This window comes from Felis catus, chromosome E3 (assembly GCF_018350175.1).
Source record: "Felis catus isolate Fca126 chromosome E3, F.catus_Fca126_mat1.0, whole genome shotgun sequence".
NCBI lineage: Eukaryota > Metazoa > Chordata > Mammalia > Carnivora > Felidae > Felis > Felis catus.
Window position 1 is genome coordinate 4,281,752 of NC_058383.1, and position 22,500 is coordinate 4,304,251.

Here is a 22,500-nt window from a genome sequence, read left to right on the forward strand (position 1 = left end):
GCGGGGTGACCGGCCCCCATCACCCTGGCCGTGGGGCCCCTCCCTCCCTGCTTAGAGCAAAGGCCCTGCTGGTACCCGCCCACTCCGCACAGTGGCCAAGAGACAAAACACAAGTGTGGCTGCAGGAGCCCCAGAAAGACAACACGCTGGTCCCTACGGAGCGAGACAAAAGACCTCCGGACCCCGGAGCGACTCTGGTTCTGGAAGAAAGGCCCGTCCCACGGGTCTCAAGGGGCAAGAGATGCAAAGGTGCCCACAGGGCAGGGACCCTGGGCATCTGGCAAAACAAAGGCAGCGCCCCTGCAGCCCCGGGACTGCTGAAAGGGACCAGGAAACCGCGGCCCCGGCCCTCCCTGGGGTCCCCAGTGGACACGGTGATGGATTTACGACACACGGAAAGTAAATGCCAGAGAGGTACTCATAAAGCTGGATGCTTTGGCAATAAAGATGCCAAGAAAATGCCTCCCGGTTCCGCATTCAGTGGCCTGCTCGCGGGCGACGGTGTCTGTGACCGTGAACCTCAAGGCAAGTCCTTGCCTGCAAACCCGCCCTGCAACTGACTTGAAACAAAATATCCTCGGATGTGGGATGTGCCTGCAAAGACTCCCCTCCCGCCAGCCTGCCTTCCCGAGGCAGCGTCACCCCAGGCTCTTCACAGGCTGCTGTCAGGATGCTAACGGGGGATTAATTTCTCACCCAGAGCCAGGACAGGAATGCAGCTGCCTGCCCAGCTTTGCTCCTCGTGCGCAGCCCCGGGGGCGGCTCCGGGTGGCCGCCCAGGTGGCCGGGCCCAGCAGCACTTGGGGCCGCACACAGAAGGTCCCCGGGGCCACGGGCAGACGTGCTACCGCCACAACTGAACCCCACGTCCTTCCCTCTCTCAGTTCACACCTGGATTCACGTGGACTTGGACAGAGCTCCGGGAGCACACCCACAGTCGCGGTCTCCGCAAAGCCCCTCCCTGGGCCTCAAGAAGCCAGTGCTCTCTCAGCCACAGCCTCAGGGCCCCTTCAGGGCATCGCCCCCGCTGGCCAGCCCGGCCTGTGACACCACTGGACATCACACAGCAGGCGGGCCTCGCCCAGAGCGAAGACGTGATGACAAGTGGGAAGACGGCAACCACTCACGTCCAAGTGCAGGGCTGGGGCTGCCTTTGGGGCGGGAAGGGGCCCCACGGGTGAAGGCCAGTCCTCGATAGGGCAGGGGTGGTGGGGGCGGGGGGGGCTTGTGTGATCCGTTCTGCTCCCTGTACCCTGCCACATAACTTACGTACGTGCTACAATGTTCTTTTGCATGATGCAAATATAGTTTGAAATTCAAGTAAACAGATCCAGTGAATTAAAATTTCTGGCTACCCGCGTTCAGAAGCCACACTACGGAGGACAGGTCACCCCTCAGAACCTCTCCCCTGCTCAGGGCCAGTTGCGTTGCTAACCATAAAGACCCAAGGCCGAGCTTCTGGCCCTGAGTCACGGAGGGCGAGAGCCAGCCCCCGGAGGTCAATGGGCTTGCCCCTAGGTGTCACCCTGAGGTACCCCGAGGAGGTCTCCGGTCGCGGTCCTCAGGCCCGGCTACGCCCCGTGCTGTCCTGGGCGGCAACGCCAGCCCGGGACAGGCATCGGGCAGAGCACAAGGCAGGTGCCCTGGCCTTCCCGGAGCTGCACCAGCAGAAACCTCGCCGAGGAACAGAGGGACCCACACGCGGAGGCCTGCTCACCTGTCCTAACGCCGGCACCTGTGAGCTCGGCCGCCGGGCTCCCACCAGGAACAGTGACACGTGACAGCAGAGGCAGGGAGGGGACCCCACAAGAAGCAGGAGAACCAGGGGTCACGGTGGATGGGGCAGAAAGCCTGCCCTTCCTGGAGGGCCAGAGGACGATGCTTAAGAAAAGGTAAACTGTATTTACTCTCCACCATTTAGAATGGCTGGAAGGAAAGAAAAACTCTACCTGAGGCTGTTGCACACACACCAGGAGTATTTAAACGGCGCCTTCGGCCACCCAAAAGTCTCAGGACCCAAAATGCCTTCTCTGCACACTCTCAAAGCAGAAGAAATGTTTCACTTCTTTTTTTTTTTTTTTTTCAACGTTTATTTATTTTTGGGACAGAGAGAGACAGAGCATGAACGGGGGAGGGGCAGAGAGAGAGGGAGACACAGAATCGGAAACAGGCTCCAGGCTCCGAGCCATCAGCCCAGAGCCCGACGCGGGGCTCAAACTCACAGACCGCGAGATCGTGACCTGGCCGAAGTTGGACGCTTAACCGACTGCGCCACCCAGGCACCCCTAGAAATGTTTCACTTCTAAACCACTGCTCTGTTTAAAGAGAAAATACGACAGAAACGGTACAGGAGAGCGCAGAGGCCCGGGCACCGCCTCAGCCGGACCAGCCGCCCGCCTCGCCACCTCACGTGCGTCTTGCTGTCGTACTGAACGCGCTCGTTCTAGACGTGGCTTAGGGGACACAGCAAACGTACATGACATGGGTCAGCTTTGTTGTGCTTGTTCCAGTCCTTGACATCTTTATGTTAAACAAGGACACGGCACGGCCACAGCAGCGGGACCGTGTGCACTCCGGCCTGACGGAGACGGGGCGCCCGGCACGCCGGCGGGCATCGCCCAGGTGCACACACGCAGGGGCCTTTCCTCTTACTACCGTGTTGATAAACGTCAGCTAACGTGGTACAATTATTTCTGCGTTTTGAATTGTTTCCTCAGAATAAATCCCAGAAACAGGGTTACTGGGTCAAAATGTATGAACACTTTTACACCTCGAAGGACAAGGCTGTAACGACCTCAGACAGCAGTGACGGCCACAGTGAGGAGCCCGCGGGCTGACCCACCCACCCTCAGGGGGTCAGGAGAACACTGTTCCAGCACGATCAAGGTGGAGAACAGCTGGGGGCTCCCCCATCAGCAAGGGCACCTTCGTCCTGTGAGCCTACTATGCATCGGCCCGCGGCCCTTTCGGAGAAGCGGACAGAATGGGCCTGGACTCCGTGCTCATCACCAGCAGGAGCAGACAACGCGGGGGCTCTGCACAGTGACCATGCTGGAACCGGCTCTGGGCCCGACTCTAGAGTGAGGGAGGGACCCTGGGACCTCACGGCCTGCACGTGCCACAGAGGCGGGAAGGGCTCCTGGAGGGGCAGGCCGGATGCAGCCTGGAGGCAGAACTGGTTCTATCAGCTTCGAAACACCCACCGGGTGTACTTCTTTGCAGAGAAACTAGAGGCAACATTGAGACTCACAGCCTCTTCCCCCCAAGACAAAGGTCTTCTAGAAAAGCCAAAGTGGGAAGATAAGTCAGAGAAGCCACCCATACGGTAATAACAGTCTTCAAGAAGCACGAAGACAGACGGCAAAACTCAGTGAAACCTGCAACAGGGAGGAGAGAAGGGACTTCTGTCAGAGTCCACAGAACTGAGACGCTGCTCTAGGGAGCAGTACGGGCACACTGCCGAGCTCCTGGACGATCCCACAGATGCCCAGCGCCAACCTCGGAGTGGCCCGGGTTCTGCCTGCGGGTCCTCCCCTCATGGCCAGGGAGTACCCCAGGAGAGACTAGACCTTTCCGGTCTCCTGCCCACCAGCCGGTGCAGCCACAGCCCGCTACGGGCTACTGGACCTCGTCCCGCCACTCGGGGGGCCTGGACAACATGGACCACGGGAGATTTTAATCACTGAACCGTCTTCTACACTGACCAGCAGCGTGGGGCTCCAGTCTGGCCCCTGACGTGGCTCTCCACCCCCCTGTGGTGATGTGTGGCCGGGGGCTACGGCGGGTCCCACGGCACCTGGCCCAAGGCCTGCCCGCTCCCAGATCCAGCCCCTTGGGCCTCCCCCACCAACGGAGCCAGAACTCACCAGCCTCCTGGCTGTGAGGCAAGGCCAAGGGCTCCCCCCGGCTGAGCCCGAGAAGCAAAGCCCTGCTGGCCTGGTCCTTTTCCGGGTCACATGTGGATCAGCAATCCAGGTGGGAATGACGAAATCCTCCCAGAAACCTGCCCGGAAACCGTCGTGAGGCAACGCCATTCACGGTGGAGCTCAACTGCCCCTTTACCAGCAATTAAGGCTGCAAAACAGCGCTAATTCTGAATTTTAAAATCCACTTTCAATTCTAAAGCTCCCAAGGTTCCCCAGACTTGAACAATTGATCGCTCCATCTGTAAACTTTACTCGTTTCTAAACACATTTCCAGAACACAAACGCAGACGGAGCCCCGCGGCACAGGGGCGTGGGCGGCCCGGCCGCCAGGGCCCCGGCACCGGCCGGGAAGGAGCTCACGGGCTCGGGGCAGGGTCGGGGAACGTCCCTCCGGCTCGGGCGGCTAGGAACTTGCAGCGAACCGCCTGCCGACCTCACAGGCCCACATTCCTCGCCAGCACAAGACTCTCCAGGACACCTGGGGGAAGGAATTTCCACACAGGCCTCGCAGGCAGAGACGTGACCCCGTCTCGTGGAATGTCCGACCCGAGGCGCAGAGGCTCAGGGGGGGCGGAGGACATCGCCTGCCCCTGCCCGGGGTCGGGGTTCCCGACATTCCTGAAAAAGGAGGCTGCCCCACTCCGGCTCGAGACCCCTCAGGATGACAAACGACAGAGGTCAGTGACAAGTAAACACGCGCGGCCTGGAAAGACCAGGGATGGGCGTGGCCCCCAGGGCACTGGCGCCTGGAACGCCACCACCTTCTGGAAAGCACCCGGCTGAGTCTCAGAACCAGCACGTCCTCACATCAGACACCTCTAGCAACGGACAGGAGACGCCTGAGGGCACAAGCCTCTTCCGCCCCGCCGTCTTGCTTCCCTGAGTGCCCCTGCCACGGAGACAGAGCACGCGGGGGATCATGGGAGCAGCAGAGGGCCCCTCACTCTCAGGATGACCGGGACAGTCCCCGACCTCACGAAGCCGGGCTGCCCCATCTGCAGAGCAGAAGGTCCGGCCGCCGCCCGTGTAACACTCACCAGGGCGGGCACAGAGTCGGTGAGATGCTATTTTAGACAGGAAACTCAGCTCAGACGGAAGAGTGACTTGAAGTCACAGAGCGAGTAAGTGAAGAGGCCACAGCGTGAGCCCAGCTGATGGGATCTGAGGGCACAAGGTAGGGCTGAGCTCAGCAGGATGCCACACAGACTAAAGCAAGCTGCCGTCACTCTGTGTGGGACACCAAGAACACTGGAGGGCTGACACGGCCCTCGCCCACCCCCCGGGGGCCACGAGGCCTCGCAGGAAGCTTCCAGGAAGGGCAGAGTCAAAGAAAACCAGAAAAGCTGACAGCCCCCTGGAAAGAGCCCTCCCCACCCGGTACTAGGCCAGGGGACAGCGGACAGCAGAGCCGCGGCTTGGTGTGCGGCCCAGACCTGAAAAGTCAAAGGACAGTCCCGCCACAGAGGAAGGGCCGCGCCGCCCGGCTCCTCGCCAGGCTGACCGGGGCCCAGACAGAGGGGCAGCCAGGCGCTACTAACCTGGCGGGGACAGGACTCCGGGTCTCTAGGAGAGACAGCAAACGGAACCGACAGGCAAGGTGTCTGAGGCCAGGAGGGAACTGGGGGCAAACAGCCGACCCCGTGAAGCCGGGTGTGCCCGTGGCGGGAGGAGGGCGGCGGGCGGGAAAGCTTTGTCCCGCTCCCCAGAGGGGCCCTGAGAGCCCCGGGCCCACAGGCGTCGCTGCCCCGCGGCACCGTCCGAGCTCTAAACCCAGACCCGACAGTGGGAACACCAGAGGACCCAAAGTGGGGGAACGTGCAGAAGAAGCCCTCCAAACCCAGAGGGGGGGACGCCACAGAGGTCAGAGAAAGGCCCGAGTGTTCAGCGTTTCAAACTTGAAAGAGCAAAGAACAGAAAGTAAGAAAGAACGGATGCCTGTCAGGACGCTGCGCTTGGTGTGGGACACACATCGCCACCGCCGTTACGACTGTGTCCGGTACGGTCACAAACCCGCCTCCCAACTGAGGAAACTGAGGCAGCCTGAGAGGCAGGGCTGGGCTCCAAGCCCAAGTCCCGATGCCACCCCCACGAAGGGCACCACGACGGGACCTGTGAGACACATGGAGATCAGACACATAAACCAGAGGGAAAGCGCCGACCCCGAAGAGAGGAGCCACTCGCCCAGTGACAGGACCGCAGATGTGACAGCAGCCCTGTGGCTGAGTCACAGCTGAGTCACGGGGAGAAACCGGGCAGGGAGTGGCAGGGCAGCCCAGGGCCAAGTGCGCCCCCCTGCTGGCTCCACAATTCCCTGAGCCTGAGGCAGGGAAGGAGATAAGAGAAAAGAAAGGCAGCAGAAAAGTGACGACGAATCCCAGCCTTTCCCTTTTCCCTGGTGGAACGCAGGCCTGGAGCCCAGAAACCTAGGGCCGGGTCGGGAACCTTCTGGTTACTGTGAGCCACGGCGCCATCTGCTGGCGACATCGCAGAAAAGCAGCTGGCCCCTGCTGTGGCAGCAAGGCCGCAAGGGGCCCCGCAGCCCAGGGTCCTGCGCGACTGGAAAGGCCAGCAGGTCACCCGTGTGCGGCCCGACTGCCGGAGCCTCCCTGTGCTGGCCCAGACCCACAGCAGGGGCCGCGCCACAGACAAGCGCAGAGGCCACCGGGACACCCGCGCAGAGGCGGGCCAGCACCTCTCCCGTCGGGCTGCATCTCGGCCCTGCCCCCTGCAGCACGGCCAGAGAAAGGCTTCCGGTAGAACCTGGACGTGGGTGCAGCTCTGGCAAGCACAGAAGATTCTTCAGACCTGTGAGCCTCCCTCAGGGCTTGCAGGCTCAGGGTGAAATGCCCACGTGGCTCTGGAGAGCCCAAGCAGCACCCGGCAAGGCCCTAACCCTTCTCCCCTCTGGACACAACCTCCCATCCTCCCCATGCTGGGGTCCAGGCTGCACTCCTCACCTGACTCTGAGAGCCCTCAGTTTCCCCATCTGTACACCAGGACTAATGGCCCCTATCTCAGAGGACTTCCGTGAGGCTTGAGTAAGAGGCAACGATACACAGCGCTGGCACAGCCCCCAGCATCGAGGCAGGGGCCCGGAGCAGAGGCTCCGAGGAGGTTCACTGGAGACGCGAGGGCTCCAGGCACCGCAGGCCGGAACGGGCCCTTAATTCCCCCGAGGTGGCACTAGGCACGCGGGGACCCGGCCATGGCCCGGGCCTGTGCCGAGTGCTGGGACGCGGGGACAGAGAGATGGGTGCGGCCTCCGCCCAGGAGGTCCATTTAACCAAGGCCAACCTCAGGTCTGCTCTCGGACGCCGCGCCCCAAGCGTCGGCCGTGATCGGTGCCCGCTGGGGCCATCAGTGAGCCCAGCCCTGCACCCGGCTCGTGACCCGGGCGCGGAAAACAGAGCACACCGGGCCTCAGACCTCATCAACTGCAGGGGCTGCAAAGAACATAACTGGGAGTGCTATGCCCCCTAAGAAAGGGGCAGGTGGGCACGGTCCGAGAGGCCAGGGGAGGGATGCCCTTGACCAGGCCACCAGGAGGCGAGCAGGCCGCAGACAGGGACCTCGAGAAAAGAACCGAGAGTGAGAAAGAGAAGCTGAGAGCAGGGACTGGCATCTTCGTGCCAAGAGCACAGCGGCCCGGAGCACTGTGTTGAGAAGGACTCTGAGGATCCGAATGACAAATTACCTTCGTCGGCCAATGACACCCACATGGGGAGGGAGACGTTCAGACGCTCTCTTGTCACAAGCACGGGCTTCTGAACGGCGTGGTGGCCTCAGATGTTCTCAGCTTCTGAGAAGGCTCCCGTGTGTACCTGGAAAGCTGGTCCCCGTCTCTGTGGGAAGCTACCCTTCAGCGGGGAGAGAGGCAGAACCCCACAGGGTTCTCCGAGCCGCGGCTTTCGGCAACGGGTGGGAGCGGACGGGCCAGTCCCGGCTCCTCTGGCAGAACACGTCTAGCGGGGAGGTGCCAGCTCCCCGAAGCCAGAGCCCCCGGGAGCGCGGTGACCTACAGCAAGTCGGCGAGGGGGACACAGGACTGGCCACTCTTCCCCGTGGCCGAAAGGGCAGAGCCGGCCCAGCAGCGTCTCCATCGTGCGCCAGAGAAAAGCGGCCTTCGCCTGCACGGACAGCAGGTGCGTGGGGAGAGCACAGGGCGGGGCAGCCGCACGACCTGCCGCGCACCCCACTCCCCGGACAGCTGCGGTCCCTCCCAAAGCCCACAGCGCCTGGGCCGCACAGCCTGCACCCGACTCGGCCCCCCGAATCCCGGGCACACCAACAGCATTGACTCCATCCCACCCGACAAGCATACTGAGGTGTGGACACGCGATGGTGAGCTGCCCTCGCCGACACGGGCTCCAGAGCCGGAAGACTCCTGAAGCGGAAGGTGAAGGGGAGTCAGTGGTACACAGAGTGAGCTACGGCCAGACCAGAGACCACGACCCACCCATGTAACGGACACAAAACAGAATGAAAGGTAATCGTGTGCAGAGGGGCACCCGGGTGGCTCAGTCGGTGAAGCGTCCGACTTCAGCTCACGTCATGACCTCACCATTTGCGAGTTCGAGCCCCGCGTCGGGCTCTGTGCTGACGGCTCGGAGCCTGGAGCCTGCCTCGGATTCTGTGTCTCCCTCTCTCTCTGCCCCTCCCCTGCTTGCAATCTGTCTCTCTTGCAAAAGTAAACACTACAAAACATTAAGAAATGATAACAATCATGTGCAGATTTATCGAGGTAAAAACCATCTACAATGTGTTACATTTTTTAAAATCAGAGTGGGGCCCCAGGCTGGCTCAGTCCATAGAGCCTGCGAATCTTGATCTTGTGGTTGTGAGTTCGAGCCCCACGCTGGGTGTAGAGAACACTTAAAAATAAAATCAGAAAAAAAAAAAAAATCAGAGTACACACCATATGATAACTCCACCCCGGGTGGGCCGGCCGTGATGACCTCTGGTTGGTGGAACCGTGGGGAGCTCTCACTGAAAAGCAGCTTGACGCATGGTCCAAATTTTTAGAGGAGTATTAACATATTATTTCCATAACCAGGGAAAGGAAAACCTCAGCTGGGATTTCTCCTGAGCAGTTCAGCAGCAAACTGCAAAGACAGACGTGAAGTCTGTCCGGCAAGGCCACCGGAAATTCTGGAGAGCTCCCGGCTGATGGCTGTCTTTGGCATTTTGTTAACATTGGTGGCCTCCTCCCTGTCAGCTCCCCCCGATCCCCAGGACACAAAACTGGTGGAGGAAGCGACCCTCTCGGCCGTGCTGACCCCAAGCGTCCACACTCAGCTCTCTTTCAGGGACACCGCGCACTTCCTCACGAGAGGACTCTAAATGGCCGCTGCCCAAACAACCTGCTCACTCGGGTCAAGTTCTCTCCAGGAAGCATTCCTCCCGACTTGTTCAAATTCTGGGAGCTTATCTAAGTTCTAGCTCCGCCTCCAGGAATGCCACAGTCTTGAGAGGAAGACGGGGGCCCTGGTCTGCAGGGCACTGAAGGCGAGGGGGTGCACGGCTTCTAAAGACGCCCCAGTGCAGGGCGAGGGGGGCAGAGCGCTGCCCCTCGAGGAGCAGGAAGTGTTTGAACTCTACTGCCTTGACTCACGACTGTCCCAGTACCTACTGCTTCAAAGTCTAAATGAAGTGCAAAGACACAAAAAATTTAAGAGTTGAAAGATCTTAGCATTGGGGCGCCTGGCCAGCTGAGTCAGTGGAAGGTGCGACTCTTGATCTTAGGGTCATGAGTTTGAGCCCCAAGTTGGGTGTAGAGGTTGCTTAAAAATAAAATTAAGGGGGCGTCTGGGTGGCTCAGTCAGTTAAGCGACTGACTCTTGATTTTGACTCAGGTCACCATCTCACGGTGTGTAAGTTCAAGCCCCGCATCAGGTTCTGTCTGTGCTTGACAGTGTGAGCCTGCCTGGGATTCTCTCTCTCCCCCCTTTCTCTGCCCCTTGCTGCACTCTCTCTCTCTCTCTCTCAAGATAAATAAATTAAAAAAAAAAAAAAAAGAAAAAGAAATAGAAAGTCGAACAGAGGTTCCAGGGGAGCTGGGTGAGCGGGTTAGTTTTCACGATCACACGATCACGGGTCACCGTAACAAATTTAATAACAAAGAAAACGTTTGAAATGCTGGGAGAACTACCAAAATGTGACACAGAGACACGCAGTGAGCAAAAGCTGTCGGAAAAACGACACTAACAGACTTGCTTGATGCAGAACTGCCACAAACCTCCCATTTGTAAAACAAAACGAAACACAGGACCGGCGCGCAAAGCACGATAAAGGGAGGTATGCCTCTACACTTACAAGCAGCCAAGATGGTAACGTTTATGGTATGTGTATAAAAAAGGCTTCAAGGGGCGCCTGGGGGGCTCAGTGGGTTGAGCGTCCGACTCTTGATTTCGGCTCAGGTCATGGTCTCATGGTTCAGGAGCTGAGGACCTTTGCATCTCCGAGGACTTCAGCACAGAGGGAAAGGTAAAGACTGCCGATTGAGAATTTCTCCTGGCGCTGGCTGCAGAGACGGTGCCCGTCAGCCCGCACGCTGGTTTCCACCTGATAAGCTGTCCTGGGTCAGCCTAAGACGGAGGCGACTGATCTGATATTGAGCAACTCCGGTCATTAGTCGAGACTTCAACCCCTCACTCAAACTCCCCAGCACGTGCTGGAAGCTCGGAAATCCCCAAGTCTTCACTCGACAGTCACCGTCCTCACACAGCACAGCACAGCACAGCCCAGCCCGGAGGGACCGGGGATCTGCGGAGCACTGCACGGGGAGTGCTCTGGAGTCTGGAGTGGAGCCAGGGAGGCTGTGCAGTGTGGGGCACTCGACCGAAGGGGAGCCTAGGAGCACGGCCTCACTCAACTGCTTGGCCAAGTGTTAGGCTAACCCACGCTCACCATTGCCTGCTGGAGGGGCGTCGACGCTCACTTGGCCGAAGGTATCGGGCCACCTGTTTAGTTAACGCAACACCCCAGTGCGATCAGCGTTTCCGGGAGGTCTTTGAGCCTCCGGCACACGCAGGACTCAGCTTGGCAAGTGCAGTCCCCGGGGAGGCTCCCCGTGACCGCCACTCAAAGCCCATGTGGCTCTACTTTGCAGACAAACCAGCCGGCTTTGATACCTGGGTTCTCCAGAAGGGGAACAGGACGGGCGGCAAGTGTGAGAGGAAGCTCCGGGTGCAGGAGAGGCAGTGGAGGCGGCCGTTAAACGCATGGCAGCAACCTGAAGCGACGACGGACACAGCAGGAACCAGGAGGAGGACCCGATACGGTGGGCCCACGGACTCCGGGCACGGCCCAGCCTCTCACCAGCCAACACACCACCACCCAAAGCCAAGGCCGACAGAGAAGTAAGGCGTCTGCGGAGCTGATCACAGACCAGGAGAGAGCCTGGTGACGAACACGTCAGACGACGCTTGCTGGGAACAGACGAGACACAAGCTTGGACAGCAGGAGGGCCCGCCTCACCCAGGAGACCAGGACAAGCCCAAAGCCCAACGATATCAAGGGGTGGGGCACGGATGCAGGGCAGGAACTCTCTCACACTCCGCCAGGGGAAGCAGGGCTTGGGAGAATCACTTTGGAGAGCATTTTGCCGTTTTCTTTTAAAAAAAATTTTTTTTTAACGTTTATTCATCTTTCAGAGACAGAGAGTGAGTGGGGGAGGGGCAGAGAGAGAGGGAGACACAGAATCCGAAGCAGGCTCCAGGCTCCGAGCTGTCAGCACAGAGCCCGACGTGGGGCTCGAACTCGCACACGCTGCGAGATCATGACCTGAGCCGAAGTCAGATGCTTGACCGACGGAGTCACCCCGGGTGCCCCGATTTTGGTGTCTGATAGTGTCACATCTGGGAATCTGGTAGCTGCACAGGGACATTCACCGGGATAGAGGAAACACAGGAAAACAGCCCGAACATCCATCAGCAGAACAGAAACATAACACGTGACAAATCCATTTGAAGGGTTACTGCACATAGTGCGTGGCAGGAACGAACTAGCACTAATGAACAGCGGCAGACCTCAAATCCGCAGTGGAAAAAACACAGGCTGCATAGCCACGTGCCAGTATCAGACATTTATGGACGTTACAAACACACAGAAACAAAACCCCATGCTTCTCAGGGGATGTACTTGGGGATGTACTCCTGGGACTTGGAAACCAAACTCACACCGGCAGGTGCAACAAGTCAAGGGAGCTTTGTTTCAATCGATGCATGATTATCTTTTATCTCTGTGTTTTATTTCTGTGCATTCCAAAGGGAATGCAGAAAAGGCCAGACCTAAAACGACAAATACTGCGTGGTTCCACTTGGGTGAGGTCGCCGGAGTGGTCAGACTCCAAGACAGGGAGAGGGTGGGAGCCAGGGGCCGGGAGGTTAGTGTTTCTGGAGACAGGGCCTCCGTTTTCGGAAGATGAAAAGTCCGAGGATGGAGGCTGGTGATCACACAACAATGTGGACCCGCTCGACGCCACCGGATGGGACACTTACAACCAGTTAAAACTGTCATCACTTTTGTTTTGTTTTTTTAAAGAGGGAGAGAGAGAATCCTAAGCAGGGTCCACACCCGGTGGGGAAGCCGACACGGGGCTCAGTCCCACAACCCTGGGATCAGGATCACGACCTAAGCCTAAATCAAGAGTTGGACACTCACCCAACTGAGCCACCAGGTGCCCCTTAACTGTTTTTGGTGGGGGGGTGAGGGGTGGTGGCCCTAGGTGGCTCAGTGGGTTGGGCATCTGATTTTTGATTTCAGCTCAGGTCATGATCTCATGGTTTCGTGAGTTCGAGCCCAGCATCTGGCTCGGCAATGGCAGCACGGAGGCTGCCTGGGATTCTCTCTCTCTGTCCCTCCCCGGTTCACCTGTCTCTGTCTCTCTCAAAATAAATAAACTTAAAAAAAAAAAAACAGTTGAAACAGTAAACTGTGCTATGTATATACATCTCACGACGAAAAAGAACGCAGGGCCGTATGACCTGAAATCCAACATACGTGTTATTAAGCAAAAAAGCAAAGCACGTATCAGAAAGCACACAGGAGAAAATACTGTGTTTCTGTTCATTTGTGAAAAAAGAAAACACAGAACGAATCACTGAGAACTGACAAGACCAGTTGTCTAAGGGGGGGGATGGGGTGGTAGCGAGGCGGAGGGAGGGGGCGTGGGGCGGCGCTTCTCCGAGGCCAGGCCGCCGTCTGATAGAGCCCTGACTCTGAGCGCCACAGCAAGGCTTGGCTTCACGTACGGAAACACGGGACAAATACAACCTACCAGGACGCGGTGCGAAGGCAAAATGCTACGTGACACAGCGATAAAGGACCCTGACTGCATGACAAACAAGTGACATGAGCACACTGAAGGGGTGGGGTGCAAAGAACAACCCTGAGTAACTCCGGAAAGCAGGGACCGCGGGGGAGGGGGAGGCCAAGAGCGTGAATACAGATTATCCTCCAGGCTCCAGGCGGTGGGCTGGCGATTCCCAAACTGCCCGAGGGCGGAGCGAACCAGCAAACACCCTGTGGATGGTGACACTCGGACTGTTCAACGACAGGGAGGGAGGTCGTGAGGAAGGAAGAGGAGTCTGCGGGACCGGGAACCCTGGGCTGCTGGGCTGGACGAGATGCGTCAGTATGAACCTGTCTTTGATGTGGATGCAAACGGGCAATGGGGACACACAAATATGGATGTGTGTAAGGACATACACACATCGGGGCGTCTGAGTGGCTCCGTCAGTTGAGTGTCCGAGTCTCGGTTTCGGCTCAGGTCATGATCTTGCGGTTCATGACACCAAGCCCAAGTCAGGTTCTGCACTGACAGTGCGAAGCCTGCTTGAGATTCTCTCTCGCTCTCGGCCCCTCCCCCACGTGCACAGGGGCATACCCACTCTCTCTCCTATAATAAATAAATAAACATTAAAAAAAAGAACACGTAGGGGTGCCTGGGTGGCTCGGTCGGTTAAGCGACCGACTTCGGCTCAGGTCATGATCTCACAGGTCGCGAGTTCGAGCCCCGCATCGGGCTCTGTGCTGACAGCTCAGAGCCCGGAATCTGCTTCAGATTCTGTGTCTCCCTCTCTCTCTGCCCCTCCCCTGCTCTCACGTGTGCAGGCGCTCTCTCTCTCCCTCAAGAATAAACATTTAAAAAAATTAAAACAAAGTAAAACAAAACAAAACAGAACATACACACCTCAATTTCCTACTGCGTCCATAAGGGGGCCTGGAGGTGGTGACACCCCAGCAGCAGTGAGCATACCCCACACCCGGCCTTGGTTTCTAATTCCAGCCTCTAATAAAAGGAGCCAGGCTCCATGAGGAAATGGTGGATTCCAGGGCTGGGCCTGGAATATCTTGTAGTGACAGAAAAGTAAGGAAAAGGAAGAAAGGAAGGAAAAGTTCAGAAAAGGAAGGGGCACGTCGAAGGGGGCACAGGACCCAACCTGAAAGAACAGGCCCACGGCCAAATCTGGAACGATCTGTGCAACCCACGAACGGTGTGAGCGTGACAAAAGCCCGCCGAATGAAACGAGTACCCACGAGTCCATGCTGATACAAGTAGATGCTGAGCAAGTAAGGGAATGCGGAGAGGGGACAGGTTCCTTCTCAGAGCACAGCTCCGTTAACAAATGTGGGAGGAATGAAGGAAACAGACAACCATCACAGCCAGACGTCAAAGTACAGCAACTGTCACTAGAAAGATCCATCGGTGGATGCCAAGATGAGCGGGAAAACTCCGACGAGAACCAGGGTATCTGCAGACTCTGTAAGTATCTCCCCACGAGACGCTTCTTCATTCAAAAGGGAGTAACAAGACTTTACAGCCGAGGGACCCGCAGACACCAATGAGAAGACGTGACAGCACCCTGTGTCCCTGGCACACCACGCCGAGGACACGGTGTCACCGTGGGTGACGACGGACATCCTACCAAACACCTGGCCCGTGCTCTGCACAAAGCGTCAAGGTCATGAGAGACCAGGAGAGACCGAGGGCTGTCACGGGCCGAAGGCTAAGACGACGTGACTACCACTGTGACGAGGGCTCTGAATCAAACCCCGGGACGGGAAAGGACCAGGGCAGGCACTGAGGAAATCCTAAGGGTCACTCCTCATCTGGACGACTGCACCATCGGGACGTGTGCGCTTGGCGGGGGAGGGAGGCGGGGGGGGGGGGGGGCATTCTGCAGTTCGGCTACCTAGAACTCGACCGTGGGGCAGCGGGAGCGCCCGGGAGGTGAGGCGCCGCCGCAAAAGGGAGCTGGCCTTCGTTCTCACGCCACCTCCGCGGGCGCCCTCTCGACCCAGGAAGCGGCCGCCTCTGCGCCAAGCCCTCGGGAGGAGCCGCGTCACCGGCGCGCCCCCCACCCCAGCCCCGCGCCCACTCACCTCCGGAGCAGGGACTGCTGCAGGCTCTTGCAGGTGGCCAGGGACTCCCCGGTGAACATGTGACACACGACGACGTGCAGGCAGCGCGCCATGAAGGCCAGCACGGCCTCGGGCTGGAGGGTGCCGCTGCGGGACACCAGGCAGAGGCGCTGCAGCGCGGAGCACTGGCTCAGCGCCTGGAAGAACTGGGCGTTGGCGCTGAAGTAGGGCTGCTCCAGCCTGCGGGGAGAGAGGGCGGTGTGAGCCCACGCTGCGGCCGGACCCCACGCGGGGCGGGGGGGGGAGAGCCTCTCGCGGGGGGCCAAGCGGGTCTCTGGGAGCCAGACCCAGACCAGATGTCCCCACGCCTGTCTACGCCACAGTCCCCCGGGGCATCGGGAGAAGACACAGACCCCAGGGCCTTCCCAGCTGATCCCGAGTTGGGGGCAGACCCTGGAGGCCTGACACGACGGGCGAGCCACCGTACAGACCCCAGCCGGCCACTGCCCAGAGCCTGGAGACCCGCACGCTGGCTGGGCTGGCCGCTCGGCACCCCACCCACCTCAAACGCTGACCTGTCGGGCAGGGGGCGGGGAGCCGTGCCTACATGGGATCCCAGCCACACACTGCTGCCCGCGCCTGTGACACACAAAGACAGGCTGAGGGCAGTGGAGGGGATCTGGAGGCTGGGGCCACTCCGGCCATGGAAGGGAAGGCGACAGATCCCTAGTCCTTCCGCCACGGAAGGAGAGGCGACACCGGGCAGGTCCCCAGTCCTCCCGCCACGGAAGGGGAGGGGACACCGGGAAGGTCCCCCCATAGATAGGGGCTAAAGGCAAATAAGAGCCAATCTACAAAACCGGGACCTCGGCCACAGACGACCACGACAGATGGGAGGTGCACCAGGTCCCACTTGCTTTAGAAAGACGGACGAACAGAGGGGTGCCAGAGTGGCTCCGTCGGTTGAGCACCCAACTCTTAATTCTGGCTCAGGCAGTGATCTCGCAGTTTGTGAGTTCGAGTCCCACACTGGGCTCTGCCCTGAGCGCAGAGCCCACTTGAGATTCTCGTTCTCTCTCTCTCTCTCTCTCTCTCTCTCTCTTTCAAAATAAATAAAATTTAAAAGAAGTAGGGGCGCCTGGGTGGCTCAGTCAGTTAAGTGTCCGACTTCGGCTCAGGTCGTGATCTCATGGTTCGTGGGTTCGAGCCCCGTGTCGGGCCCTGTGCTGCCGGCTTGCAGCCTGGAGCCTGCTTCCGATTGTTTCTCCCTCTCTCTCTGCCCCTCCCCCGCTCATGCTCTATCTCTTTCTCAAAAAATGAACGTTAAAAAAATTTTTTTAATAAAAATAAACATTAGGAAGTGAAGAAGAGAAAGGAAAGGAAAAGGAAAAGGAAAAGGAAAAGGAAAAGGAAAAGGAAAAGGAAAAGGAAAAGGAAAGGAAAGACAAGACACGAAGAGATGGGAGAGCCACAGTGGCTGTCGGCCAGGGCCTTGGCACAGGCAGGAAGGAGTGCTGGAGCCTCCAGCCACAGGGATGAGAACAGGAAAGTGGTGTGGAGGACAATGTTCCAGAGCCTGCCAGACCCTTCTGCGCACCAGCCGGAAAGCCTAGAGGGCAGACAGAGTGATGTGGTGGGGACACACGGTTGGAGGTGCTGAGGACAACGGACAGGGCAGTTCAGCACCAGCTGGGAACACGGCTGCGGAACCAGCAGATGCCCAGATGTGCGGCAGGACGCCGGGCCGCAGGCCAAGGGAGCCCTCCGAATGCGAGTCGGAGGAAGAGCAGAGGGCCGGGGGGAAGCTAACAGGATTGCGGGGGCTGCCAGGAGGAGGGCCGAGAGCCAGGAGAATGGGAAGAGAGGAGCTGGTGGAGCTGTGTCCCCCCCCCCCCAACAGACAGGTGGCTGTCCTAGCCCCTGGCGCCCGTGAACGCACCTTACTCGGAAACAGGGTCTTTGCAAGGGGGACTTCGTTAGGATGAGGTCGTGCTAGACTGGGGGGGCTGTAATCCAGTGGCCAGTTCCTTACAAGAAGGCCACGCAGAGGCACAGCCACGCAGGGACACCCAGGGAGAGGGCCGTGTGACCGCAGGCGGGGACTGGAGTGACACGGCCACAAGCCAAGGACTGCCAAGCACTGCCAGCGACCGCCTCTAGAAGCCAGGGGACATGCCTGGCACAGGGGCTCCATCAGAGCCTCTAGGAGGAACCAGCCCTGCTGACGCCTGCAGCTCGAACCTCTGGCTCTCAGAACCGTACGTGAATCCAGGGCGCCTGGGTGGCTCAGTCGGTTGGGCGTCCGACTTTGGCTCAGGTCATGATCTCACGGTTCGTGGGTTCGAGCCCCACGTCGGGCTCTGTGCTGACAGCTCAGAGCCTGGCGCCTGCTTCGGATTCAGTGTCTCCCTCTCTCTCTGCCCCTCTCCTGCTCACACTCTGTCTCTCTCTCAAAAGTAAACATTTTTGGGGCGCCTGGGTGGCACAGTCGGTTGAGCGTCCGATTTCAGCCAGGTCACGATCTCGCGGTCTGTGAGTTCGAGCACCGCGTCAGGCTCTGGGCTGATGGCTCGGAGCCTGGAGCCTGTTTCCGATTCTGCGTCTCCCTCTCTCTCTGCCCCTCCCCCGTTCATGCTCTGTCTCTCTCTGTCACAAAAAAATAAATAAAAAGTTGAAAAAAAATTAAAAAAAAAATAAACATTTTTTAAAAATTAAAAAAAAAAACCTGTGTGTGAATCCACTTGTGCTGTGGCGGTTTGTGAGGGGAGCCCTAGGACCCTAACGCAGAGGCCGAGCAGACTCACAGATACCTCCCTGGTCAGTTACACACACGCCCAAGACAACCACATGAGCAGAGACCAACGTGCGTCCCCCTGTGTAAGACCTTCCCAGAGAAAAACGTAAGGATTATCCCTGGAGGGCAGAGCTCGGCTCCAGAAACTTCCTTATGTCACTGCCTTCAGCAGGACTTCCGTCCATCTCAGATACACACGGTCATCACTTGATGCTTTTATTTTTTTTTCCACTTGATGCCCTTAAAAAGCTTGCTCGGAGCCTCTGTCCCCCTCTTTCTGCCCCCCCCCAAAAAATAAATAAACATTTAAAATAGGGACGCCTGGGTGGCTCAGCCGGTTAAGCATCCAACTTCGGCTCAGGTCATGATCTCACGGTCCATGAGTTCAAACCCCGCGTCGGGCTCTGTGCTGACAGCTCAGAGCCTGGAGCCTGTTTCGGATTCTGTCTCCCTCTCTCTTCTGCCATTTTGCCACTCACGCTCTGTCTCTCAAAAATAAACATCAAAAAAATTTTTTTTAATTAAATAAATAAACAGCTTGCTCTGAGGGGCAGGGGAGTAAAAAAGAACAAAAAGCAGCTCGCTCCGGCTGCCGTGGGGGGTGTCGCCGGTCACCTGGCCAGAGCGGCTCCAAGGCTGTGGCAGCACACGGGGAAGAAGCTCGCGGAGGCACCGGCCCGAGCAGCAGGGCGGTGGCCGTGGCCAGCGGGGGGCCTGGATGGATGATGCGGATCTGGGCCCGTGCGTGGGGAACCGCAGCCCACGGAGGGGCCCGGCAGACAGCGGAGGCCCACAGCCAGCCGAAACCCGCTGCCTCCCGAACGCAGGGAGGGGGGTAAAGGGGCAGAGGACAAGATTTGTCAGGAAGGTGCTTCCCCGCCCCTACCAGGCTTCATCGGTCTTTGGGTCGCCTCCGTCTAAACCGGATGACTGACAACAGGACACTGTACAAGGGCGGCCACCCGGCAGCAGGCAAAGTCCTTTCTCCGGGAGCCTCCAAGGCCACCGATGGACTCGAGACAGATGGTGGGAGAGACTCGGCCGGCCCCCGCGGGCAGCCAGGCCCCAGAGACCAAGTGCAGGACCGTGCCCGGCCGGGCTGCAGCCTCCACTGAGAGGACACTGCTGTGCATGCACTGGGGGCCACTGTCCCTCTCCCTAGGACCCCCTAAGTGTCCCCAAGGCCGGCCACGCTAATCCACCTAGCAGCTCCTCCCAGGGCCCGGGCGCCGCACAAAAACTCCTCGCAGAAACCCCAGGTCAGACCCGGGAGAGTCTGTCTCTCTGAGTCATGACCCTGCCTGGGGCAGACGCAGACCCCCCCCCCCCCGTATCCCCCCCTCCGCCAGCGGCTGCAGGCAAGACCTCCATCCTTATGCAGGATCCACAGAGACCTCCCGGCCAGGTTGGTGACCTCCTGGGACACTGCCGACAAGGTGGTAAGCAGTCGTGGACACTCATAATAAAAGGAGACGTTTCCAGGATGAGCAAGAAATGCCCACCCGCATCCCAACAAGGCAGTGGGTCTGCTCTGGGGACAGAGTGTCCCCGTCCAAGCCCCCACGTGGAGGGAGACCCGAAATGCTCTGAATGCAACACCTTCAGAACGGCTGATCCAACCAGGACTGGGTGTAGGGCAGGGGATGGGTGCTCCCCAGTTCTCAAAGCCTAAAAAGACCCAATTGGTCATGCACTAGGTCCCCATCACCCCGACACCTGGGGACACTACCAAGTTCCAGGACAAAAGGAGAGAGGTTTTCAAAAAGGGGTCTTTGAGGAAAAAAAGAGCAATCCCAGCTATTTACAGCAGCCACCCGACAGAATATCCCCCAACAATGGAATGTTCTAACCTGAGCTGTGCAGTAGGGGAGCCACCACTCACTGAAATGTGGTTCATGAGACAGGTTTTTAATTTTATTTTATATTTATGGGTGCCTGCAGAGCTCAGTCGGTTAAGCATCCGACTTCGGCTCAGGTCATGATCTCACCGATGGTGGGTTCGAGCCCCAGGTGGGGCTCTGTGCTCACAGCAAAAAGCCTGGTTGGGATTCCCTGTCTCCCTCTCTCTGACCTTCCCCCACTCTCAAAAATAAACACTGGGGTGCCTGAGTGGCTCAATCAGTTAAGTGTCTGACTTTGGCTCAGGTCATGATCTCACGGCTTGTGGGTTCGAGCCCCGTGTCGGGCTCTGTCCTGACAGCTCAGAGCCTGGATGGAGCCTGCTTTGGATTCTGTGTCTCCCTTTCTCTCTCCTCCTGCCCCACTGGCACGTTGACTCTCTCTCTCTCTCTCAAAAATAAATAAACATCTTATTTTATTTACTTATTTTTTTTGAGAGAGAGAAAAGAGAGAGAGTGCATGCACAAGAGGGGGAGTGGCGGAGAGAGTGAGAAAGGATCCGAAACAGACTCCAGGCTCCAAGCTGTAAGCACAGAGCCCGACATGGGGCTCGAACCCACAAACCGTGACATCATGACCTGAGCCGAAGTCAGATGCTCAACCGACTGAGCCCCCAGGGGCCCCGAGCTTCTGACTCTTGATCTCCAGGTCACAAGTTTGAGCCCCACACTGGGGGTGGAGATTACTTTAAAAAAAAAAAAAAACAATGTATACGAGCAGAAATGCTACTAAGCTCCTGACACTAACACTGTGGGGAGGACAGTGGGTCCTTCTAGAGTACGATCACAAGAAGTCTCACGTTCACTCCCCCATCAACAGTGGAGACTCAGGACGTGTGAGGGAAGAGAAGAGCGGCACTCAATGTGGCAGGAGGAAGCCCCTGGCAGGGCTGTTCTGGGCTCCAGGGCTAGAGAAAGGACCCCCCGGGGCAGCCACAGCCATCAGAGCTCCGATGCCAGCAGGTGCCCCTTGGCAGAGATGTGAACACGGGCCTCCCCCCACCCCCAGACCCACTGAACGAATTTCGTCGGTAAGGAAAGGACTCCAAGAGCCATGAGCAGAGAGCAGTACCTCTCCGAGAAGCAAAGGTGGCTGTGTGCAGTCCTCGTTCACCCAAAGGAAGGCCAAAGTAACAGCCAAAGTCATGCAGGGCCCAGACGGAAAGCGAATGTCATCCCGGTTATAAGTGTGAATTTTCTGAAAAGTTGACTTTCTTGAAAAAAAAGTCTAAATATACTATTTCATTCTATCTTTCAAAGGCAAATTATTCTCTTTTTTAAATATTTAAAATTTTTTTCTTTTCAATTTGAGAGAGAGAGAGAGAGAGATGGAGAGAGAGAGAGGAAGTGTGTGCACACGCAAGCAGGGGAGAGGGAGAGAGAGAGAGAGAGAGAGAGAGAGAGAGAGAGAGAGAGAATCCGAAGCAGGCTCCACACTCAGCTTGGAGCCTGACTCAGGGCTCAATCCCACGACCCTGGGATCATGACCTGAGCCGAAATGGAGAGCAGGACGCTCAACCGACTGAGCCACCCAAGCACCCCTATTCTTCTTCTTTTTTTAATGTGTATTTGTTTTTGAAAGACAGAGTGCAAGCAGGGGAGGGGTGGAGAGAGAGGGAGACGGGGGATCCCAAATGGGCTCTGAGCTGTCAGCACAGGGCCCGACACAGGAGTCGAACCCACAAACCATGAAATCATGCCCTGAGCCAAAGTTGGTTGTTTAACCGGCTGAGCCACCCAGGCACCCCAAAGGCACCCCTACTCTTTTAAAAGTCCTAAGGTAAGCATCCCTTTGCAGACCTGAAAGTGGGAAAACGGGAGGGGCTGAAGTCCAGAACCCTGACCACGGTCTCTGGCTCGTCCCTGAGGAAGAACAGGCCTGTGGCGCTCTGGCCACTAGGTGGCGCTGTGGGTCCATGCTACCCACTGGAGACCCAGCGGATCTTGGTTTCAAACCAAGTAAACAGAGAGTGTTCACACAGCCTTTTAAACAGTTTTCAACCAGCCGGCCACTTCCGGGCTCTCCCACTCTGAAGGAAGCCACCCGTGACAGGTGTCTGGGATGGGGGCAGGCCTGTCCACTCCACCAGCTGCCTGGACGAGGGGGGGTGGCCCGTCCAAACCTCCCCCCGGCTCCCGGCACGGCCTGGTGGCAGAAACGGCCGGGTGTCGGGGCTGCCAGTGCCTGCCCTCTGGTCAGAGGGTGAGGAAAACGATCCACCGGAATCACTTTTGCCTCGGGAGGCAGCCGTCCCCCTCAGCCGTGCCTCAACCTTCCGCTCAGGGAGGATCTGGCCTCCAAAGCCCACTCCCCCAAAGGCAGCCTGGTCTCCTGAAGGTTCTGTGGGCACAGGAAGGCGCTCGGGGAGTGTCCCCTTATCAGCCCACCCACCTCCGGAGGGCCCGGGCCTTGAGGGCGGTCCTGGGACGACCTCCAGGGCCTGGCTCCAAACCAGCCCTCTCACTTCCGCCCAGACGCCGCCCTGGTTCTGAGGTCGCGAGCAGCCCAGGGTGACTC

At 58.4% G+C, this 22,500-nt stretch overlaps 1 protein-coding gene across 5 annotated transcripts in view; it reads right to left on the reverse strand.

Annotated features, from left to right (window-relative positions):
• The window catches only part of FBXL18 (F-box and leucine rich repeat protein 18), an 86,246-nt gene that overhangs the window by 46,860 nt on the left and 16,886 nt on the right, over positions 1 to 22,500 (reverse strand). For 3 of the 5 annotated variants that reach the window (XM_045047426.1, XM_011290431.4, XR_006590944.1), the window contains exon 4: positions 15,312 to 15,530. The exons of 1 other annotated variant lie outside the window; for it this stretch is intronic. In XM_045047426.1, coding sequence (XP_044903361.1) covers positions 15,312 to 15,530 — 219 coding nt within the window. Of the gene's footprint in view, positions 1 to 8,830; positions 9,150 to 15,309; positions 15,531 to 22,500 lie in introns of those variants that run through there. One more of the 5 variants, XM_023246819.2, reaches the window with a different exon arrangement.